Source organism: Herpailurus yagouaroundi, unplaced genomic scaffold (genome assembly GCF_014898765.1).
Source record: "Herpailurus yagouaroundi ecotype Mexico unplaced genomic scaffold, PumYag 29, whole genome shotgun sequence".
Classification (NCBI taxonomy): domain Eukaryota; kingdom Metazoa; phylum Chordata; class Mammalia; order Carnivora; family Felidae; genus Herpailurus; species Herpailurus yagouaroundi.
In genome coordinates this window covers 114962903-114983746 of record NW_024412377.1, presented here as the reverse complement: position 1 = coordinate 114983746, position 20844 = coordinate 114962903, and the positions used below count along the sequence as shown (strand labels likewise).

General features: G+C 38.2%; 1 protein-coding gene across 2 annotated transcripts in view; it reads right to left on the bottom strand.

The window, feature by feature from the left end:
* MIER3 (MIER family member 3) overlaps positions 1-20844 on the bottom strand; it is a 53216-nt gene that overhangs the window by 12015 nt on the left and 20357 nt on the right. For both annotated transcript variants that reach the window (XM_040452782.1, XM_040452791.1), the window contains exons 4-10: positions 19757-19781; positions 16583-16728; positions 7750-7884; positions 6105-6225; positions 4880-4965; positions 4612-4684; positions 2486-2637 (exon numbers count right to left, since the gene is read on the bottom strand). In XM_040452782.1, coding sequence (XP_040308716.1) covers positions 2486-2637; positions 4612-4684; positions 4880-4965; positions 6105-6225; positions 7750-7884; positions 16583-16728; positions 19757-19781 — 738 coding nt within the window. The remainder of the gene's footprint in view (positions 1-2485; positions 2638-4611; positions 4685-4879; positions 4966-6104; positions 6226-7749; positions 7885-16582; positions 16729-19756; positions 19782-20844) is intronic.

Genomic DNA, 20844 nt, shown 5'->3' with positions numbered 1-20844 from the left:
GTGTCTGTCTGTCTCTCTCTCTCTCTCAAAAATAAACATGAAAAGGGGCTGGCTGAGTCGGTTAAGCGTCTGATTTCAGCTCAGGTCATGATCTCACAGTCTGTGAGTTTAAGCCTCGCGTCAGGCTCTGTGTTGACAGATCAGAGTCTGGAGCCTGCTTCAGATTCCGTGTCTCCCCCTCTCTCTGCCCCTCCCCTGCTCATGCTCTGCCTCTCTCTGTCTCAAAAATAAACAAAAACATTTAAAAAAATTAAAAAAAAAATTTAAAAAAAAACATGGGAAAAAAAAGACAAAAGCTTTTTTCTTCATGTTTATTTTTGAGACAGAGAGAGAGAGAGACAGAGTGTGAGCAGGGGAAGGGCAGAGAGAGACAGAGACACAGAATACGAAGCAGGCTCCAGGCTCTGAGCTGTCAGCACAGAGCGCGACGCAGGGACTGAACTCACGAACTGTGATATCATGACCTGAGCCGAAGTCAGACGCATCACTGACTGAGCCACCCAGGCGCCGCAAAGACAAAAACTATTATATGTGTAAGCAGAATGTTACTACCTTATTATAATAAAGACAACCTATATCAAACCAAGCACCAATATTCTTCTTCTTTTTTTTTTAATGTTTACTTATTTTTGAGAGACAGGGAGAGAAGGAGAGAGACAGAGAGCAGGCGTGGGTGCAAAGGGTAGTGAGAGAGACAGACAGATGATCCAAAGCCGGCTCTGTGCTGACAGCGGACAGCCCGACACAGGGCTTGAACTCACAAACCATGAGATCATGACCTGAGCCAAAGTCGGTCGCTTAACTGACTGAGCCACCCAGGTGCCCCACACTGGTATTATTCCTAATGTAAAAACCTTAGATGATTACTTTCCATCAAAAGCAGGCCTCAAATCACTATCACTACCAAACATCTCTGAGTTATGGCTACTTAAAGACTAGAAAGCCTGATAAAAACAACTGAAAAATTATTAGTTTCAACTCAATTAGTTTCAACATTGAGAAAAAATAAATTTTTAAAAATTGGTATTTCTCTATATTAACAACATACCATTATAATAGAGATCCCATTTACAAAAGTATTAAAATCACGTATTTCAAATACTGATGAATTAAGTTAATTAGATGGATGTGATACCCAAACAAACAAAAACATTTGAGTGATTAAAAAAGTAAAATAAATGGAAAGTCAGACCATGTTCTTGAACTGGAAGGTTTAATGTTTTAAAGGCACTAATTCTTGCAAAATTAATTTATAGTTTCATGGATTATCAGTACAAAAACCCAATGGGATTTCTTTTTGACAGGTGAAAGATACTCTGAAATTCAGTTTCTATAACTTCTCTATGTTACTTGGGAATTCAAGGCTGAGTCCAACTATCACTGGATATTCATTTCAGTTAGGATCACCTAGGCTAAAGATACAGGGTGAAGAGTAATACAAGAGGGGCAAAATGGTATCAGGGCAAAACTAGGGGCATCCAAAAAAAAAAAAAAAAAAAAAAAGCCCTAATAGGTATTACTCCCAGCCCCATCCCACATACAATCAGGAGTATTCTGCATCTATAGGTACACAGTGCTTAACAAATGCTCCTAAAGCAAATTTATACAACCTTAATACAAAATACTTTCAAACATTTCCTGAATAAAGTTCGAGAGTAATCCAAAGAATATCTTTATTATAAAACCTACAAGTCTAAGCATAGAGAATGTTTAAGTTAAGTGACATTATAGCTACAGATGGAATATATAAAATCATCAGGAATGAGAGACTAAAGAATTTTCAATGGCAAAGGAAAGTAAGTGACTCAAATTAAGATGTGCACATATACATAGAAGAAAAGACCAGAAGACATCAAACAATATGGAATGGTTATCACTACCAGCTCTTGGGACTTTTTATAAGCCAGTATTTTCCAAGTTTCAAAAATCTATCAGGGGGCACCTGGGTGGCTCAGTTGGTTAAGCGTCCAATTTCGGCCTAGGTCATGATCTCATGATTCATGAGTTCAAGCCCCGTGCTGGGCTCTGTGCTGACGGCCCAGAGCCTGAAGCCTGCTTCACATTCTGTGTCTCCCTCTCTCTCCCTGCCCCTTCCCCACTCGTGCTCTGTTTCTCTCTGTCTCTCAAGAACTAAACATTAAAAAAAAAACAAATTGGGGCGCCTGGGTGGCTCAGTCGGTTGAGCGTCCGGCTTCGGCTCAGGTCATGATCTCACAGTTTGTGGGTTCGAGCCCCGCATCGGGCTCTGTGCTGATGGCTCAGAGCCTGGAGCCTGCTTCAGATTCTGTGTCTCCCTCTCTCTCTGCTCCTCCCCCACTCATGCTCTGTCTCTCTCTCCTTCAAAAATAAATAAAAACATTTTAAAAAAATTAAAATCTATCAGAAAAAGAGATATCCAGTTCACATGTAAGAAATATTTTAATCGAATATAAGAAAATCAAGCAGAGACTAGTTAGCTGCTGTTTCGACAAAATTTGAAGAATACCTGTTCATTGTCCCTTGTGTGTGTTCCTGCAGATATCCTATCCATTATTTTTTCATTTCCAGTTCTTAATGAGGTCTCAACAAGGTACTCCTTAACTTTGCTCTCCAAAACCACACCAGGACGCCAAAGTAGCTGGTCTTCATTTTCATACACTGATAAAGAAAATCCCATTAACATACTAAATAATGAACATGCTCATAGATGTATACAAACTGTTCTTCCTCTTCTTTGATATGCTACACACTGGGACTATTTGAGGACACAAGCAATTTGATTGTCTGGCAAGGTGAGTCCTTCATTGGTAAAGGTTTAAAAAAAATTTTTTTAACTTTATTAAGGGCCAAGTGTTCCAGTGGCTAGAGCAAGTAGCTTTCTCGCTGGTTGGATTTACTATCCAATCAGAAGGCTTTCTATGCCCTGTAAAATCTAATGTAAAACTCAGAGGAGAGGTTTTATACTCTCCCTAATGAGGGAATAAAAATAACCTGTGAAAATTCTTTAATAACCTCACTGAACTCCCTGTCTTTATGATGATTACATACAGGTTAAAAACTGTAAAGAAATAAAACAAGCAAACAAAGATCAATAAAAACCAAAATATCTGCCAATAATGAAATACCTAAGAAAGGTAGGTTTTACTTTACTGATTTCCTCCCAAAAGGTGAATTTTATTTAAAGGAGGAAGCAAATTAATCAAAAATGAATGATTAACAGTAAGAGACGTAAACTTTCCAAAATCTCTTCAAGAGGCTGATATACTGAGTGACATGTCACTCAAATAAGGTATATATTCTATCAATGTCCACATTGCCACCATAATTAAAGCTTCTACTTCACAAAATTAAGTAACACAGAGGCCCAAGTACTTATCCCATTGCTTCAAGTGCAATGCATTCTTCAAGTGTGTAATAAAATAATTTGCTGAAATCTCACTATGTACCAAGGACCGTGATAAGTGCTTTACATTCACAACTGTTGGGAATCACCACAGGAATCACCACTCCCAGTGAGCAGGAAAGTTAAAAATAAAATATGCCTGTGAAATAATAAGACTGACTTTTCATGTAAATTTCTGGAACCAGTTTCTTTCCTCTTCGGTCAAAACTGAAATAGGTAAAATAGTTTGGGTTTATTCCCTCTAAGTATAGAGAAGGTATATCTTTCCTTCTGAATGTGTAGAACTGAGAGATGACTACCTCCGTTACGTCTAATCTAAGAACTGACAGCTGCTAAGCATGTATTTGACTTCCAGGGTTTGTGTGGCATTTAGGTGGGCAACTGGGGCATCTGAAGGTGATCAACTACTGTTTGCTTCCCTGGGAGAATATCACTTTGAAAGCAGTTTAGGAAAATGTTGTTGGTAGGGACTGAAAAGGCTAAGAACCCTAGAGTAGCCAGTCCTTCCTTCCTTCCTTTAAATAGAGGATGAGCTAACAAAGAAAAGGAAGAAAGACTCAGGAAGGGTTGTATCACTGTGACACTTTGGCCCCATCATGTCATAAGAACAAATAAACTCATTAGGGAAAAGGTCAAATGCACATGGCCAAATCTACAGGCTTCCCAATTTCGGCTAGAGAAATGTACCTGTATCTTTATTTTCCACCACATTTTCAGAACCAACTGTTAACTAGGATCTAGCAAATTGTGAAGAAAAAACTGATTACACTTAAGTAGGGGTGTACAAAACAAGAAGAATCCTTGTATTCTACCACCTTCTCTTTCAGACCTCACACAAAATTTCATCTATATTCTTTATTCATTAAGAGTTGTCTTTCCAAGAGGATTTTATCTCTCAAATACTCATTATCTCAAGTGGTAAGATTCTACCCACTTCTACTAAAGTGGGATGTGGGCCAAGCAGCTGCACCCTCAGAGACATTCCACTACTTTAGCAGTTGCCTTCGCATACCTGTAAGGCTAAGAAGCACTGTACAGAGAAGAGAGTGGTTCTCCAAGCTTCGAAGTTCATTTCGATATATTATTCCTAAGTCAGTCCCAAACTTTCACTGACTCCAAATTTATCTTTATACTGCCAAGGCTGGTATATAATCAGATAACTAAACAAACACATTAAGGGGTAATAGCCTACCAAATATTATCAATATCAAAATCAAAAGCCTCCTTACCTTTCTCATCACCATCGTACTCTCCAAGGTACGGAGGAATCTCTGCCTGATATTGTAAACCAATCATTATTTCCTACAAGAAAATTCAGAAGTAAAAACACCCTATAAAAATAAATTCTGAAAAACAAGTTCCAACTTATTAATCAGTTACAGGGCAAAAGAAATTTCATCTTGTAACAACAAAATTATCTTAAGTTACTTCAGAAATGTTTTTAAAAGTTATGTTAGTCCAAACAGTCCATTAACTTCTGATGGTAACTCAACTTACTTTCCTCAAATCTTCAGGTGAGTTACCACTGTCTGTTTCAACATCTTCAGCTTCTGATTCCTTATCTCCATCACATGTAGTATTTGCTTAAAAGAAGAAAAGTAAATTTTAAAAAGGTTTTTTTGCCTACTTTTGCAGCACCCGGAAGAACAGCTGGCACATGGTACATTATAAAAGTCTGAATACATGAGAGTAGCACAAATATACTCAACTTCTTGTACTATTCTCAGACCTTAACACCAGTCAAAACAAGACACTGAAAATACTAAGAAAGTGTATATATCCTTAAAAATTTTTGGTCTAGTCATGGGGCACCTGGGTGGCTCAGTCAGTTAAGTGTCCAACTTCGGCTGAGGTCATGAACTTGCTTTTGTGGGTTCGAGCCCCCCATTGGGCTCTGTGCTGACAGCTCAGAACCTACAGCTTGCTTCAGAATCTGTGTTTCCCTCTCTCTCTCTCTGCTCCTCCCCTGCTCGTGCTCTGTCTCTCTCTCTCTCTCTCTCTCAAAAATAAAGATTAAAAATTTTTGGTCTTGTCAAAGAGTTTGGGAAGGTAAAAGGAAAACCACTACGGTCACCTTAAAAAAGAACAGAAAGCACTGGAGGTCTTATTATATACTAACCCAGAATGGGACATAGACCAAGATGCACATTAAGTCCATCAAAATTATATTTTTGTGCACATACAAGCGTGTATGTGTTTGCATTTGTTAAGTGAACAGTTCTTCTACAATCAAAATACCTTAAAAAATAAGCAAGTTTGCAGATAAATTATTTCACTTCAAAAACCTTTCAATATTACTGATATACATTAAGAGATAACACCAAGAACTAAAACGAAAAAATAAAGAAATAAATCGCTAAAAAATACTTTTTGAGCATCTGATAGTTTTCAAAACCAGGAGAGTAAAGAGCCTTTTAAGAGAGTCCAAAAAATGTCCATGAAATTTCATGGCTGAAGAATTGTTTCCCATAGTAACAGATGAATCTTGGGCAAGAAAATATACAGCCTTGCAAAACTAAACAAATACTTTAGGTTTTTAAAGGACATATTAGTTTACCTCTATCCCAATAAAAAAAGTGATAATCTTATTTGGATTATTAAAGGACTGCACATCAATTAAAGAAAACACTTAGAATATTCTGACAAACTATTGAATGCCATTAAGTGTACCTGAGCTAGAGTATCAATGCTACTATTAATCAGTAACGATTGGGTTTCTTACATCGTAAAGGCCTAGGAAAGAAATCGGAAGTTTCATGGGATGTCACAGATGGTGTCAGGTCATCTGCAGAAGACTGAGTTTCCTCATCATCACCGGACAGCAGGTCTTTAGCAATTTCCTCCTATAAGAATAGGAATGCAGTGTTAGAGTTAGAAATTATTACATCTCATAAAAATATTTAAGAATTAAAAAAAATTTAATAAAAAATTACAACTCATCAATTTAAGAAAAAGTCTTCATGATATTATTCATAAATGTATTACTATGGTATTATGATACAAGTAAGAATCTGTTGAAGCCCCCTTAGTTTTGAGAGAAGTAAGTCTGAAATGCTCTTATAATTTACTTCATATACATAAATAGTGGTAACACTTAATATTTAATTACATATAATACTTAATAACTTTAATGCTTACACACTTTTAACAAACAATTTTGCTTAACTTATGGATAAACAGAAAGCTCATATGAAGCTGCAGGCTAAGTTTTAGTGACTTTACAACAAAAATAATCTTACTTCTAAAAGATTAATAATTAAACTCGGGGCTTCTGGGTGGCTCAGTCGGTTAAGTGTCCGACCTCAGCTCAGGTCACAATCTCGCAGTTTGTGAGTTCGAGCCCCGCGTCGGGCTCTGTGCTGACAGCTCAGAACCTACAGCCTGCTTCAGATTCTGTGTCCCCGCTCTGTCTCTCTGCCCCTTCCCCACTAGTGCTTGTTCTCTCTCTCTCTCAAAAATAAATAAACATTAAAAAAAATTTTTTTTAACAATTAAATTTTCTGCCAACATAAATAAAACAAAACCAAAAACTTCTCCAAACTCTTCTCTTCCAATAATTTAAAAAATCTAACTAATGAAAAGCTCTGACTAGTGATATAACTTTAAAAGAACAGATTTGAATTTATTATTTAAGTATATAGTTATCTTGTGCCTGGTACCTAGTAGGCACTCAATATTCGCTAGATGACTATAGTCATTAAGGTATGGTACAGTAGTAGTATCACATTTGACTGGAAAGGGGGAACAACAAAACTCACAGGAAGAGGTTCCAAGATGTGGATTCCTCTCCCTGCCGGATATCTGAAAGGCAAGGAAAGCTTTCCAAAGACCAAAGAAAGTTAGCAGAGACCATGGTTGTGTGAACTTTCCTCAGCAGGAACTATGCCTTCCCCACAACCAACAATGTTACAGATACATCACAATGGCCTTGTCTACCGTGGCTGCTGTCACTCACAGAGCCCAACAAAACAGAACTTCTCTCTAACCACTCCACATCTAAGTCAGCTTGGTTTGAAGGCTTCTGAGGGATTTATTAATCAATGCGTTCAAGTAGTCAGAGGATCAAAAGAAGTGAGGGCAAAATCTAAGTTTAGACACAATATATCAACATAGGGAAGAAAAAATTGGGGGAGAACATTCAAACATACAAAGCAGCGGGAAGCTATTAGTACTTTTAAAGTAGTGTGATCAAATCCAAACAATATTTAAATTGGGTCACCAAAATGACAAGAGCAATGGGGGCCAATAAGAAGTTTACATTTCAGAATTATAAAATGCTTTCAATTAAAAGGAAACTAATAAAAAACAACCAATGGTAATGGCTATTTTTGGATCTGGAATTTTTCTTTTAAATGTTTGTTACTTACTTTGTCTAGTGTCATGTCTGGTAGTTCATCAGCAAGTTCACTTGGGGAGCTATTTGCACTGGAATTTGCAACTGCTGGAATTGTAGGTTCATAGCCATAGAATGCCAGTAAATCTTCTAGAGGCATGTTTCCTTCCTAGTCAAGCCAAGGCACAAACATAAACTCAGTAAATGCCACAATACAGAAGTACAGATAAACTTAATGTTCATAAAACAGATTAACAAAACAGCAGTATCAAATCAAAGCCAAGTTTTAGTTTTTCTTTTTGTACTACTGCTAGAAAATAGGCTTAAAGACTTAGAGCTTTTATTAACGTATTAACAAAAGCCTTAAAAATTAACATCTTCATTTTTATTTTCCAGCATCATTTCACTATTTTTTTTTAATGTTTATTTATTTTTGAGAGAGAGAGAGAGAGAGAGAGAGCGTGAGCAGGGGAGAGGCAGAGAGAGAGAGAGGGAGACACAGAATCCAAAGCATGCTCCAGGCTCTGAGCTATCAGCACAGAGCCTGGTGCAGGGCTCGAACCCACGAACCAGGAGATCACGACCTGAGATGAAGTCAGATGCTTAACCAACTGAGCCACACAGGCCCCCCTATCATTTCACCCTTTAAAAAATTCCTCAAATATTTGCTTTAGTGACTTTTATTTTTTTAGCATTCACATTGGTATAATGATTTGCCTTGAAAGCATTCACAATTAATCAATCAATAACTTCATGTAATTTTTAGCTTGTTTCTTCACAATTAACAGTTGACCACTTGGTTTATTCTTCATATTAATGAAATGATACCTGAAGGGAAACCACTGCTGAGCATTCACTAACACCAACAATATTTATATATTACTGTTAGAAATTATCCTTTTATATTACTACTATCATAGCTATATTCTGTACAGTTGTTTTAGGTTTCTCTTCCATAACCATCTACTGAAGTTTGTATCATTACCACCATTTTACAGGTGACAAAACAGAAGGCTCAGTTCTGGGTTCAAATCCTAGTACCACTTACTGGCAGCACTGCTTTGATAAAACCACATACTTTGGCTGCAGTGCTTCCTGTGTAATGAGTACCTATGCCGTGCCACATACTGGCACCCTCTTCCCCCAACTAATCCATCAGAAAATAAGGAGTGTATTTCCTTTTTAAAAATATCTTAATTCAACTACTAAAGTGTATAGAACTATTTATAATTATTCAAATATATAAACACAAAACAATGTATCTATAGACTAATTTTTTTCAATATTGTAAAGATGTTTATGCCCATCTATTAAGAGATTCATTAAGCTTGCTTATGGGTTTAGTTTTCTTTTTAAGGCAAAATGCCTAAGTCATGATGCAAAAAGCATGAAATGCTAAAGCAGAGTATGTAAAATATATCCTCAGCATATCACAAAGTGAGCTGAGAGAAGCCAGTGATGATTCTGGAAAGCCACTGATTGCCCACCAGGCCCCACAGGGAATTCAGGCTCTGGGAGTGCCCAAGAACCTGACCTTCACCTTTATAGGTCTAGTAGAACTTATTTTTCACTGTGCCTTATTAAAACAGATTCAAGCGAAATGAATTTGGAATAAGGTTTAGGACAGAATGCTACTTTGTAAATTTGCTGTAGGAGACATGTGCCTTTTGCAGTGACCATACCAATCATGTCACTCATGAAATCCTTTCAGCTTGGGATTGAAATCAGTTAAAAAGCTGCTTTGGTAGCATGGAGTCAGCACAAATTGAGTTGGATGGTCAGGATGGACAGAAGTTCACCCATGCCATGAGGAAACCTCGTGAATTATTCTTCTCCTGAATCGATGAACAGAACCCCTCAAATGTGCCCAGAACCAGATTTAGAGTCTCCTTAGCCCTGCTCCTTGCAGACTCCATGCAGCCTATTCCCTTTGGCTCATATTGGTTTTAAGAGGAGACTAGGTTGCAGCCTTTGCAAACCATCTGTCATCAGTATTTCTCCAAAACCTCAGAAGTTTCAGATTCTCTCCGTGACCTGAGGAGATGTCAATTTTCACTCATCATACACAGGCAGGTCCACTTTTCCATCAATACAGAATTTACTGCATTCTAGATACTGTGCAGAGGCTACTAGCTATAGATAGAGAAAAGAAAATTTATAGAAAAATCCCTGCTCTCAATGACTGTACTCCTGATGGAAAAAAACTGGTAAGTTAACAACTATAATACAATGTGTTGGCTGCATTAATCAATTCTGGAAATAGCACCATACACTGTTGAGTACAGAGAAGGGAAGAACTACAGTCTGGGAATAATGGCATTTCCTCATGGGAATACATGAGGTTAGGGAGGTACCACATAGGATGGAAAGACTGAGCTAAGTCTTGAAAGATGAAGAGGGATTTGACAGATGAGGGCTGTATACTAGGGACTCGTGTTACATCATAAGAAACACTGAGCAGTTACTGTGTGCCAGTAGGCCAGTGTGCCAAGTGCTGGTATGAAAACAGGTCTTGCCCTTCTACAGTTTACAGTCAGTGCAAAGGGTGGGGGTGGGTGGGGGTGGGGGGGGCGGGGGCGCAGAGATAGTGACGATACACAAATACAGAATTGCCAATTATGATGAATGCAATGAAATAAACAGGGTCCTGAAATACAGAATAATGTAGAGAATCTACTTTCACCAGGTCAAAGGAAAGACAGTGTCCTTTACTCCCAGGACAGTGGGAAGTAAATGGAGACTTAAAAAAAAAAAAGGCAAGTGGGGAGTGCCATAACTTCATTTCTTCTTCAATGCTGGGCAGCTACATAAAGAAAAGTGTGAGAAGATGGAGAGGTAAGAAAAAAGCAGGGAGACCACCTAAGAGCCTCATGCTGATTGAGGTAGTGATACAGACATGGAGAGAAGTAAACAGATGATATACATCCGGAGGTGGAATCAAATGAGTTCCGGGATGTAAGAGTGAAAGGGGGAGACAAGGAGGATTCCCCAGATTTCTATTTGGGCAACTGCCTGCATGGTGATAACTTTTACTGAGATAGAAAGGACTGAAGGAAAGGTTTGTGAAGGACAAAAATTAAGAGTCCTGCAGAAGACACGAGTTAAATTTGAGAGGACTATGAAACATCTAAGCAAAAGAGTCAAGTTGGCCAGGAGCCTGGTGCTTAGAGGATCAAGCTGGGCTAAAGATATAAATCTGGCATTCATTAGCATCTAGATGATATTTAAAGCCACAGAAGTTGACAGGGTAGACAGAAAAGAGAAAGGAATATATAGTTTATTAGAAGAACTTTCAGATATATTACCCTAAAGGCAATGGGACACATCAAAAAAATTTTAAACAAAATATGCATTTTGAAAGTAACATTCTGGGGGGAGTCCAAGAATGAGAACCTCAACTAAGGAAGGGAATTATCTGAGTGAAATTAAGAAAAAAGAATCTGTTTCTTGGTCTACATGATAAAGTGAAAGTAAGTGACAGTGAAGTCTACATGAACTGCCCGTTTCTGGCCCAAAAAGGCTAAATACTTATAGCACCATTATGAAACAGAAACATCAGACAAATGAACTTGAGGGTGGAGGGTAGGATGGTAAATGATAATTCAAGGCAAAAGTTGAAGCAGTGGGCCTGAATGAGATCATCCAGAAAGGCCATAGAGAGTGCGAAGACAAAATCTAGAGGCCTGGGGAATGCCATCAGTTAAAACATGGGCACAGGAAGAAAAGCTCATAAATACAACAGAGGGAGATACTGGAGAGCAGAACTAGGTGAAAGCAGAATTACATAAGTTAAGGAAGAAACAACTATGGAGAGACCAGAGATAGTCACTTAAGTCAAATATCAAAGAGAAATCAATTGAGATATAGAGAGACATGAATTCTCTGTACCTATCAATCAGGAATTATTGGTGACCCTACAGACTATTGGGAGAAACAAAGTTGAGGACTGAATAGAGGGGGGAAAAGTGCATACACTATAAAAAAAGAATCACTAAAGATAACACAGGTTAGAAAGAATTTCTTCTAGGGCTCCTGGGTGACTTAGTCTGTTAAGTGTCTGACTTGATTTTGGCTCTGGCCATGATCTCACCATGAGATTGACCCCTGCATCAGGCTCTGTGCTGACAGCATGGAGCCTGCTTGGGATTCTCTCTCCCACTCTCTCTCTCTGCCCCTCCCTCACACAGTCTCACTCACTTTCATTCTCAAAAAACATGAACATGAAAAAAAATTTTAATAAGGCATTTTAAAAAAAGTTCTTCCAAATGTAGGAAACATATGAGTAGGACTTGCTATGCTGAAATTAAAAAAAAAAAAATAAGTGGGAAGAACAGACTCAGAGCATGAGGGATAGAATTAAGAGTTAGCCTGGGATGTGGCATATACTCTAGGGACAGTAAAGAAAGAAGAAAGAATGAGTACAAAAGTTATATTTGTATGTGTGGGGCAAACAGGAGATTCTAGGTAGTCATTCATGAAAACCCTACTTTCTCTATAAAAATAATTATGATCATCTGTTGAGAAAGAAGGTGGGTATCTTAGTGGAAACTTCACTAATATAGTCAAGGAATGGCACTAGTTACTAAAAGGGAGCTGATGTTAAAATACAGAAAAGGTGAATCTAATCTCTGAAGCACTTTACAAATGAAGTTTCTATTAGAGCCTATCAACATCTTAAAAGTTTGATCTGTAAATAAAGAGTATCATAATTTCCTTGATCCTATGATACATAACTTCACATACCACAAATCAGGATGCATTCCATTACCAACATATAGATTTCCCATAGTACTGTTCGTCTCTGCCCCCATCTATATAATTTCTAAATCTATGGTACATTTCACAATCAACAAGTCCTCTTAACCAAGAAAATAATGCTAATACTCATCCAATCCATCTCATGGTGCTGCTAGATTGGTGAACAGAAATGGTCTAAGTGAAATGTAGATCACTTTTCATATAATACCAGTCTGATATCATAAAACATGCAAAATACACATAGCTTTTTTAAATAATTAAAAAAAAAAACCCACAAAACAGGAAGGATCTATACCAGACTTTAAGTGGTAGAAAAGGTGATTTTCACTTTCTCATTTCACAGTGAATATCAAGGGGGAAATCTACATAATAATGTATAGAACTTTTCTAAAAGTGATGGCTCTAGACTATTAAAACCCTAGCAAAAATTAACATGAATAAATTAAAATATAAAGACATGATGTAAACCTTATATGTTCAAAGGCATAAATGTAGTCACATAATGTATTCTCTACTTCTAAGTGCTACTATACAAAGTGGAGTTTTTTTTGTCTCTTATTTTCCATAATATCTAATGTAACTAAAAATTTATAAGCACTAAAATACAGGTCATATTTACAGACTACAAGCTACCGAGTTTGTTTACTTGCAGAATAAAAATTTACTGTAATTTTTGTATTTTTTTAAAAAAAGTTTATTTATTTTGAGAGGGAGTGCAAGCTAGAGCTGGTGAAGGGTAGAGAAAGCAGGGGGAAAGAATTCCAAGCAGGCACTACGTTGTCAGTGTGGAGGCTGATGTGGGACTTGAACTCACGAACTGTGAGATCATAACCTGAACCAAAATCCAGAGTTGGATGCTTAACCAGCTGAGCCACCCAGGCACCCCTTACTGTAATTTTTAAAAACAAACATTAACATCAAGCCCCTAAGACTGTGAACATGTAATAATAGCTAAGACAATGTTCCAATAATAAAAGACTAATAAAATACATTAAATGATATAGAAATAATTTTAAATTTCTTCTAAAAATAATCTTTACTCTTTACACTGGTATCTCTATCTACTGTTTCTTTTATTCATTTTCATGTTTCATTAAACATCAATAAAGAACAGGGACCACATTTACATAGTTATGCTTTACTACACATAAGAATTATAGTTCAGAGAAACTGGGCTGTCAGTCACTCTTAGAAATAGCTCCTCTTGGGGCACCTGGGTGGCTCAGTTGGTTGGGCATCTGACTTCAGGTCAGGTCATGATCTCACAATTCGTGGGTTCGAGCCCCACGTCAGGCTCTGTGTTGATGGCTCAGAGCCTGAAGTCTGCTTCAGATTCTGTCTCTGACTCTCTGCCCCTCCCTCACTCACGCAAACTCTCTCTAATATAAATAAAAACATTTAAAAAAAAAAAAAAAAAAAAGAAATAGCTCCTCTTATCCATTGTTCAATGAGAGAAGATTAGGCTTCTAGATGGAGACACAGTTCTTTGGTCTTCACTAGAAGCTGTTTCAAGATCACCTGTATAAGGGCACATGGGTGGCTCAGTCAGTTAAGTGTCTGACTTCAGTTCAGGTCATGATCTTGTGGTGTGTGGGCTTGAGCTCTGAATCAGGCTCAGTGTTGACAGCTCAGAGCCTGGAGCCTGCAATGGACTCTGTGTCTCCCTCTCTCTCTCTACCCCTCCACCACCTGTGCTCTGTCTCTCTCTCTCTCAAAATAAACATTAAAAACAGTTTTAATAAAAAAATAAATTAAAGATAACCTTTATCTTTCTGTCCCAATTTCTTTTTTTTTTTTCTGTCCCAATTTCTAAGAATGTGATAGAATACCAAGAAGCCAAACTGTCCAAGTAGAAAGAAGTTGAAATATCTAAAGACCTATAATTTTTCTCACTCTACAAATTCAGTGACAGATATCATTACAAAGCAAAAATTAATTACCCGTGTTTATTAAACAAAATGAAAATCATAGGAAAAGGACTAGGTATTTTTGTGAATAGCTCCGTAATTCTTTGCTGTTCATTATTTCTCCATATCTTCCCCAATGTCCTTTTAAAACCCACTAAACACAGATCAAAGCAGCTATTACTACAATCTCTAGAAGAATAAAACCTACACATCTGAAAAAGAAAATCTTAAGAGCCCATAAAAATCTCTACCAGATTACTCACACTCAAGTAGTAACTGAGTTATCACATTAAATGAAATTTTAAATTCTTACTACTTTACTGACAAAAAGACTATTTGCATGTCTAAAATGCAGTCCAATTCATTTATACCATTTTCCTATGTCATGGTGTTAACTATGTTGTCTTCCCATGTTTAACAACACATAAACAAGGAAGACACATTATGAGACTACCTGAAACTTTTGCCACAGGCCCAAGCGGTGTCTTCACTTAAAACTGTACAAGAGAGAACTCTCTATTCTAACAAGCATTCCATGAACTTCCACATTAGGCTAAACACCATTTACTATACACATTCTTCCACAGCTCTCACTGCTTATTACCTCCATAGTTTTTTGGTTTTTTGTTTTTTTTTAATATTTACTTATTTTTGAGAGAGAGAGAGAGCGAGCGAGCGAGGGAAGGGGAGGGGCAGAAACAGACAGGGAAACACAGAATCCCAAGCAGGCTCTGCGCAGTCATCCAGAACCTGACATGAGGCTCAAACTCACAAACCACGAGATCATCACCTAAGTGGAAATCAAAAGTCAGATGCTTAACCAACTGAGCCACCCAGGCGCCTGTCTACCTCCATAGTTCTTAGCATATCATATTAAAATTCTTTGTTCCCCTTTGTCACTCCACATTAAACTGTAAGCTGCTTGAGTTCAGGGGCACTGTCAAATTGCTCATTTTTGCATTCCCAGAGCCTACCACAGTCCTGACTTAATGATAACAGTAGCTGAATTATAATTCTGTTATTCTAGACCCATTCATAAGAGGTAGGAAGCAAATGCCTGCAAAAAGCCAAGGCAGAGCTCGAGACTTCTGGGCACCTTTTCTTTTAATCAGAAGGCAACATTTTATTATCACCCCTGAAAGGAGCAATAGCAAAACTTTTCTTCTTAAGTATTTCACAACCATTTTATCTCTATATTCCCAAATGTTTGGCTATAAGTTGGTGGGGGTTTAATGATTAAATCTAGTAACAATTGAGTTGGATTACTCTGCCAAGTAAATGAACACGTTTAGAAATTTTCAGGTCCACCAGAGTAAGCCTAGGGTCGAGACCCTGAAGAATGCCTTCAGTTTCCCTGTATATTAATGCAAAGGGAGAAATGCAATAAGAGCTCATCTCTGTCTCACAAAGATAGCAGAAGAGATTATTTAAGAAAGGGTCTTGTCTTCTTCAAGAAAAGAAGTATAAAAATTCAAAGGATTATTATTATTCAATATTATTCCTGAAAGCTTTTGTTATTCTGGTCTGATTAGAGATAAGGTTAACTTTTAGTAAGCATAATCCTATTTTTTTCAAGTGACCCCTATGGAGACCTCTCTCTGCAGTCCAGGTATAAATACTTGTTTAAAATCCAGTTCAGTTCAAATTATACTGATTTGGGATTTAAAGAGTTATAAACTACATTTACTCTTGCCAACTTTTAAAAAGATGACTAAAAAGGGTAGAAAAATGGGACACTATTACATTTAAAAATAGAATTAAAACTTTTTATCTTTCAATGTTCCTATAGTACTTCTCCCTGTATCTACTGCAGTGTTTAGTTAAACTCAAGTGTGACCCTAAGTAGAATAGTGTGGTATAATGCACTGGGCTGGGCTAGGACTCAGAACCAAGTTTAGGGCTGATAGTTCTCTATATCCCAATATTCTCATCTGTGAGGTGACCAGATGTACGTATTTTACTGTGCTTCCAGAACTTAAAAACTAGATTAAGACATATAAAACAATTTTGAAAAATTAAATGAGAATTTACTCATTTATTAGACTTTCCCTCAAAATAATGAGAAAATCAGTGAAAATCTTTAAAAGTTAGGTCAAAAACAAGGATGCTGAACCTAATTTTATTTCAGATAGACTGTAAAATAATTTATAGTACAGTTTCAAAATCTTTATGTTATTAAGATATGAAAGTAAAATCCTTTACCTTTTCTAAGTCTTCAATTTCAGAACTGAAGTTTTTACCCTCATCCATCATTTCCTCTTCTTCAAGAGTTCTTTCATCATCATAGTCATGGACCAACATCTCAGCAGTGGGGTCAAAATCATGATCCTCAGAAGACAAAGACCCAACTGGAATGAAACAAACTACATCACTTTACACATTCACAATGCTACTTACAAAAGAAAATAATTTGTGTTCTTCTGCCAGTCCCTTTTAATGTGTATAAGTAAGGTTTATTAAATGCATTTACTACATACACTCAACAGGTTATAAAGACCAACAGTTCTGAAAAGATATCTAAATCAGCAAAAGAACAAGGCAGAGTAATTTAACAACACTTTAATAAGAAGTCTAGTCCATGAGAACACAACTTATAATAGTAGCAAAGTGATTTAAATGGAGCAGTCCTTAAAAAATGATCTAAGAGAAAAGTTGAACCTGTTTATCAGTTTAATACATTTGTCTAAAAGCAAAAGAAAAATGTTACAAGGACTATGAATGGAAGATTTCACAAGAATCTATTATACCCTAAAGCTCAACACTTCAGGCAAAGAGAATATAAATTCTGCCCAATTATAACCCTCAAAGATACAAAACAATAGGAACAATAGAAATCTGGTTCCCAGAACAAATAAAAGTTTTTTTGAAGCAGCTATACAGCAAATCAATCTCTAAAACTACTGTCACTTTTCATGTCCCCTGTATTTCAAGCTCCCCAGCATTAACCAGACAGGCATTAAACTGTAAGAGCACACTTTTCTTTGGACTACTAATAATTAGTTTTTAAGGGTATGTGAAGGAAATAACAGAAAATCACATCTAAAAGTTTCTGGGAGATGTATCCAGTTGCAAGCTGTTTTGGCCAATTCATATTTGTTTATAAAATTGTAATGCTTTTTAATAGCAAATATGAAGTCAACAGGATACTCTTAAAACCAAGTTGAGAAATGAATAAGATCCACAATCCCAAGAGAATGAAACCAAATTTATGAAAACTGGAATTTTCTCCATTTTACTCTCATATCTAATTCAATCAGACCAGTGACTCTCAGAGCATAGAAGGAAAGAAGTACCAGAATCTTTGGGTAGAGGAAAAGAGAAGTGGAAGGAAGCAGAGTCAACATAAAAAGTTTGGTCTGTTTTTCGTCAAGCTATTTAACATTTTAAATTTCAAACATTTAAGGACAGTGTGAAATCATTACCAAAATGCTGAACAACACCAAAGATTTTTCACTATGAAAAAAAACCACAGACATAATTCAGTGATTTTGATTCTGAGTTTGGAGAACTATAATCATCAGTTCTAAAAATAACACAATTTCTATGGCACTTAATTCTTTAGGAAGCTTACATTCATTATATGATGTTATGTTTTTAATGTTAAAAGATTATCTGTGCATTTTAAAACCTGTCGAAGTACAGATTTTAAGTACAGAGCTTAATTTTAAGGAGAAAGATGAATATTTATTAAAGAGCTCAAAAGCAGAACATCCACCATTATGAATTTTCTATTTTGAGGAATTCCTGGAAACCTCTGTAATATTACTAAGGGTCAGGGATGAAATAGATGGTAACTTTTCCACCTCTTTCAGGCACAGCTCTGTCCTCTTTTGTAATCCCCATATCACTTGTCACAGCACTCTTCCTTCTTAAACTAGAAGGTATTCAATAAGGGCCAGAAAGCAAAGGGCCTGAGGTCTACTCTAGGCTTTGTCCCTGGCTTGCTGAGGACCTGAGGCAAGTCATTTCAACTTTCTGGGCCGAGTCCAGTTTTTCATTTGTAAAATGCATAGTGCTGGCTTAGATGACCAAGAGTCTCTTCTAAGCTTTAAAATTTTCTTTAAAATTGGGTAAATGATTAAAAACAGGTTATAAAAGTTTGTTTAAACACCAAAACTACACAATCTTCTTGCTATTTAGATTGCAACTTCTTAAAGGCAGACAGTGATGCAAAATGGAAAAATTCCATTATCATCCAGATGTTTGGCATCATGTATATAAATATTCCTTCCTGAAATCAGTTATGACAAGGAAATGCTTGTCTCAAAATTAGAAAAACAAATTTTTAAAACAATTTTTAAACATAAAAACATAGCTATTTTAAAAACAACCACAAATTTCTTCTACTCAGTGACCAATTATTTTATACTTTCAATGATAATCAAATGAGACCTTAAAAGACACCTAAATATTGTACAAAATAATACACAAGGAAACAGGCTCTTCACTCTAAGGCAACATGTTGTAAGGGAAGATTTCCGAACTTTTCCAGGCTCTATTAACTAGGTGACTCTCAGTGGAGTTATTTAAAAGTCTTCTCAAGTGTAAAATAAGAGAGTTGGCGTAGTTCAGAGGTACTTTTCCTGGAGACTATTAGAGGGGAAAGAGGCAGCCAAAATGGGGCTGGAAAGGGGGTGAGAAATTAAACAAAGCTGTCCTCTCCCTGATGGGATTCAGGGGCTCCAAAAGCCCCAAAATGTATGCAATTATGCATATGTGCAGACTTCTGGAGACCGTCTCTTGCTGTCATCATATCCTGACAGAAGTTTCTGATTCCAAAAAGGTTAAACACTGTACTAGATGATCTAGGGTCCTCTGACCTCAAAAAGTCTGTATTAGCACTTTTCTGTGTCAAACTTGGAAATTCTATGTTTCTTTTAAGGTAGCTTTACCTAACTCTCATATTCCAATTTTAATAGAGCCCATAGACATTTCTCAATTATGAAAAATTTAGAAGAGAAAATAAGGGGAGATAGGGAGTCATGGTTAATAATCCATATAAGTAATCCCAAAGTTTCGACAAATTAAAGAGTCGGTTTCTCGGGGAAAAAATTATCTACACTAAATTGCAAAAGTTAGTGGAAAGTTGATTTGGGATTAACTGTTTTGGGCTTGGACAAAAAAAGACATGTGAGAATTAAAGATATAGTATTTAAAAAGAACACCTGTCAGTTAGCACCTTTGTAACAAGTTATTTTTTCAACACGCAAGAAAAAAAAAAAGAGAAGTGTAACAGTTCCTTCCTCGAACAACTCAATTACCAAATGATGAAAAACTCGCAGGACAAATTTTTGTGGGAAAACCTGTAGCAATAGATCTCTGAGCCCCCCCATTACCCTGTGGGAGCCACTGAAGAGGTAAGAAAATAGGACAAACCTGGGCTCGAACTTCCAAAAGAAGCCTAGGAGAGAGAAGAAAACGTGAGGTTAGATCGCGCAGCCCGGGGAAGAGGCAGCGCCGGCAACAGGGCGCAGAGGAGGCGGAGCCCAGCGCTCCTCCGCAGCTGCCAAAAGTACAAGACGTAGCTTCGCTCCAATCGCTCCCAGCCCCTTTCGGGCCCCTCTTGGCTGCCTCGCCTTCCTCCCGGAGTCCCCAGTGTGCAAACTCGCAGACCCGGGACGAAGCCCAGAGTCTAACAGGCAACTCCAAGCCCCCAAGCCGTCCTTTGGAGCTCAGCAAGTTGCAAAGCGAAGAAGCAAAACCCAGAGCCGTCGCCTCGCAGTCCCGTCTCCGACATCTCGGGGTCTCCCAAATCCCACCTGGCTCCCCACGGAACCAAACACCACCTCGCAAAGCAACACCGTTTCCTGGAAGGGAATCGCCCTCGGAGCACCTAGTCTACCCCCTGGGGCCCGGGAGCCCCAATTCTGAGGCTGTCCTCTAACCCGAGCGTAGGCCAGCTCGAAACAGGACACTCGCCCCCAAACCAAAGCGCAAGCCCCCCATTCTCTCTCCCAAAACTGGAAACGCGGCCCCTTAGTCCCAGAGATGCTAGTTCCCTCCAGGGTGTTTAGGCCCTCCATAGAGCCCCTCGCCCTAGCGAGCTCCAGTCCAAGGGGCTCCTGCTGCGCTACCCCCTCCCCCCCAGCTCACCAGTCCCGGGGGACATGACCAGGGCAGGTTTGCTCGCCCTGCCTCCTTCCTCCATGCCAGAAGAAAGTGGGGCTACCGAGAGCCCCCCGGAAAAAAACGTCGAGAGTCTTGGACAGCCGCCTCACACCCAGGGGCTCCCGCACCTCCAGGGCTGCGGGGCGAGGAGTCCCGCTCGCCTCCCGCGAAGCCCCGCGGCCGCGCATCCCGCTTGCCTCCGAGCTCGGAGCAAAGTGGGGCGTGAGGTTCCTTGGCGCCGCAGCCCTGACCCGCTGGGCCGGGGGCACAGAGCACTCCTCCCGCAGGACAGTGGCGCAGCCCGCTCCCCGCTTTGCAATTCGGCCGGGGATGGGGAGGGGGGGGGGCTCGGCCGG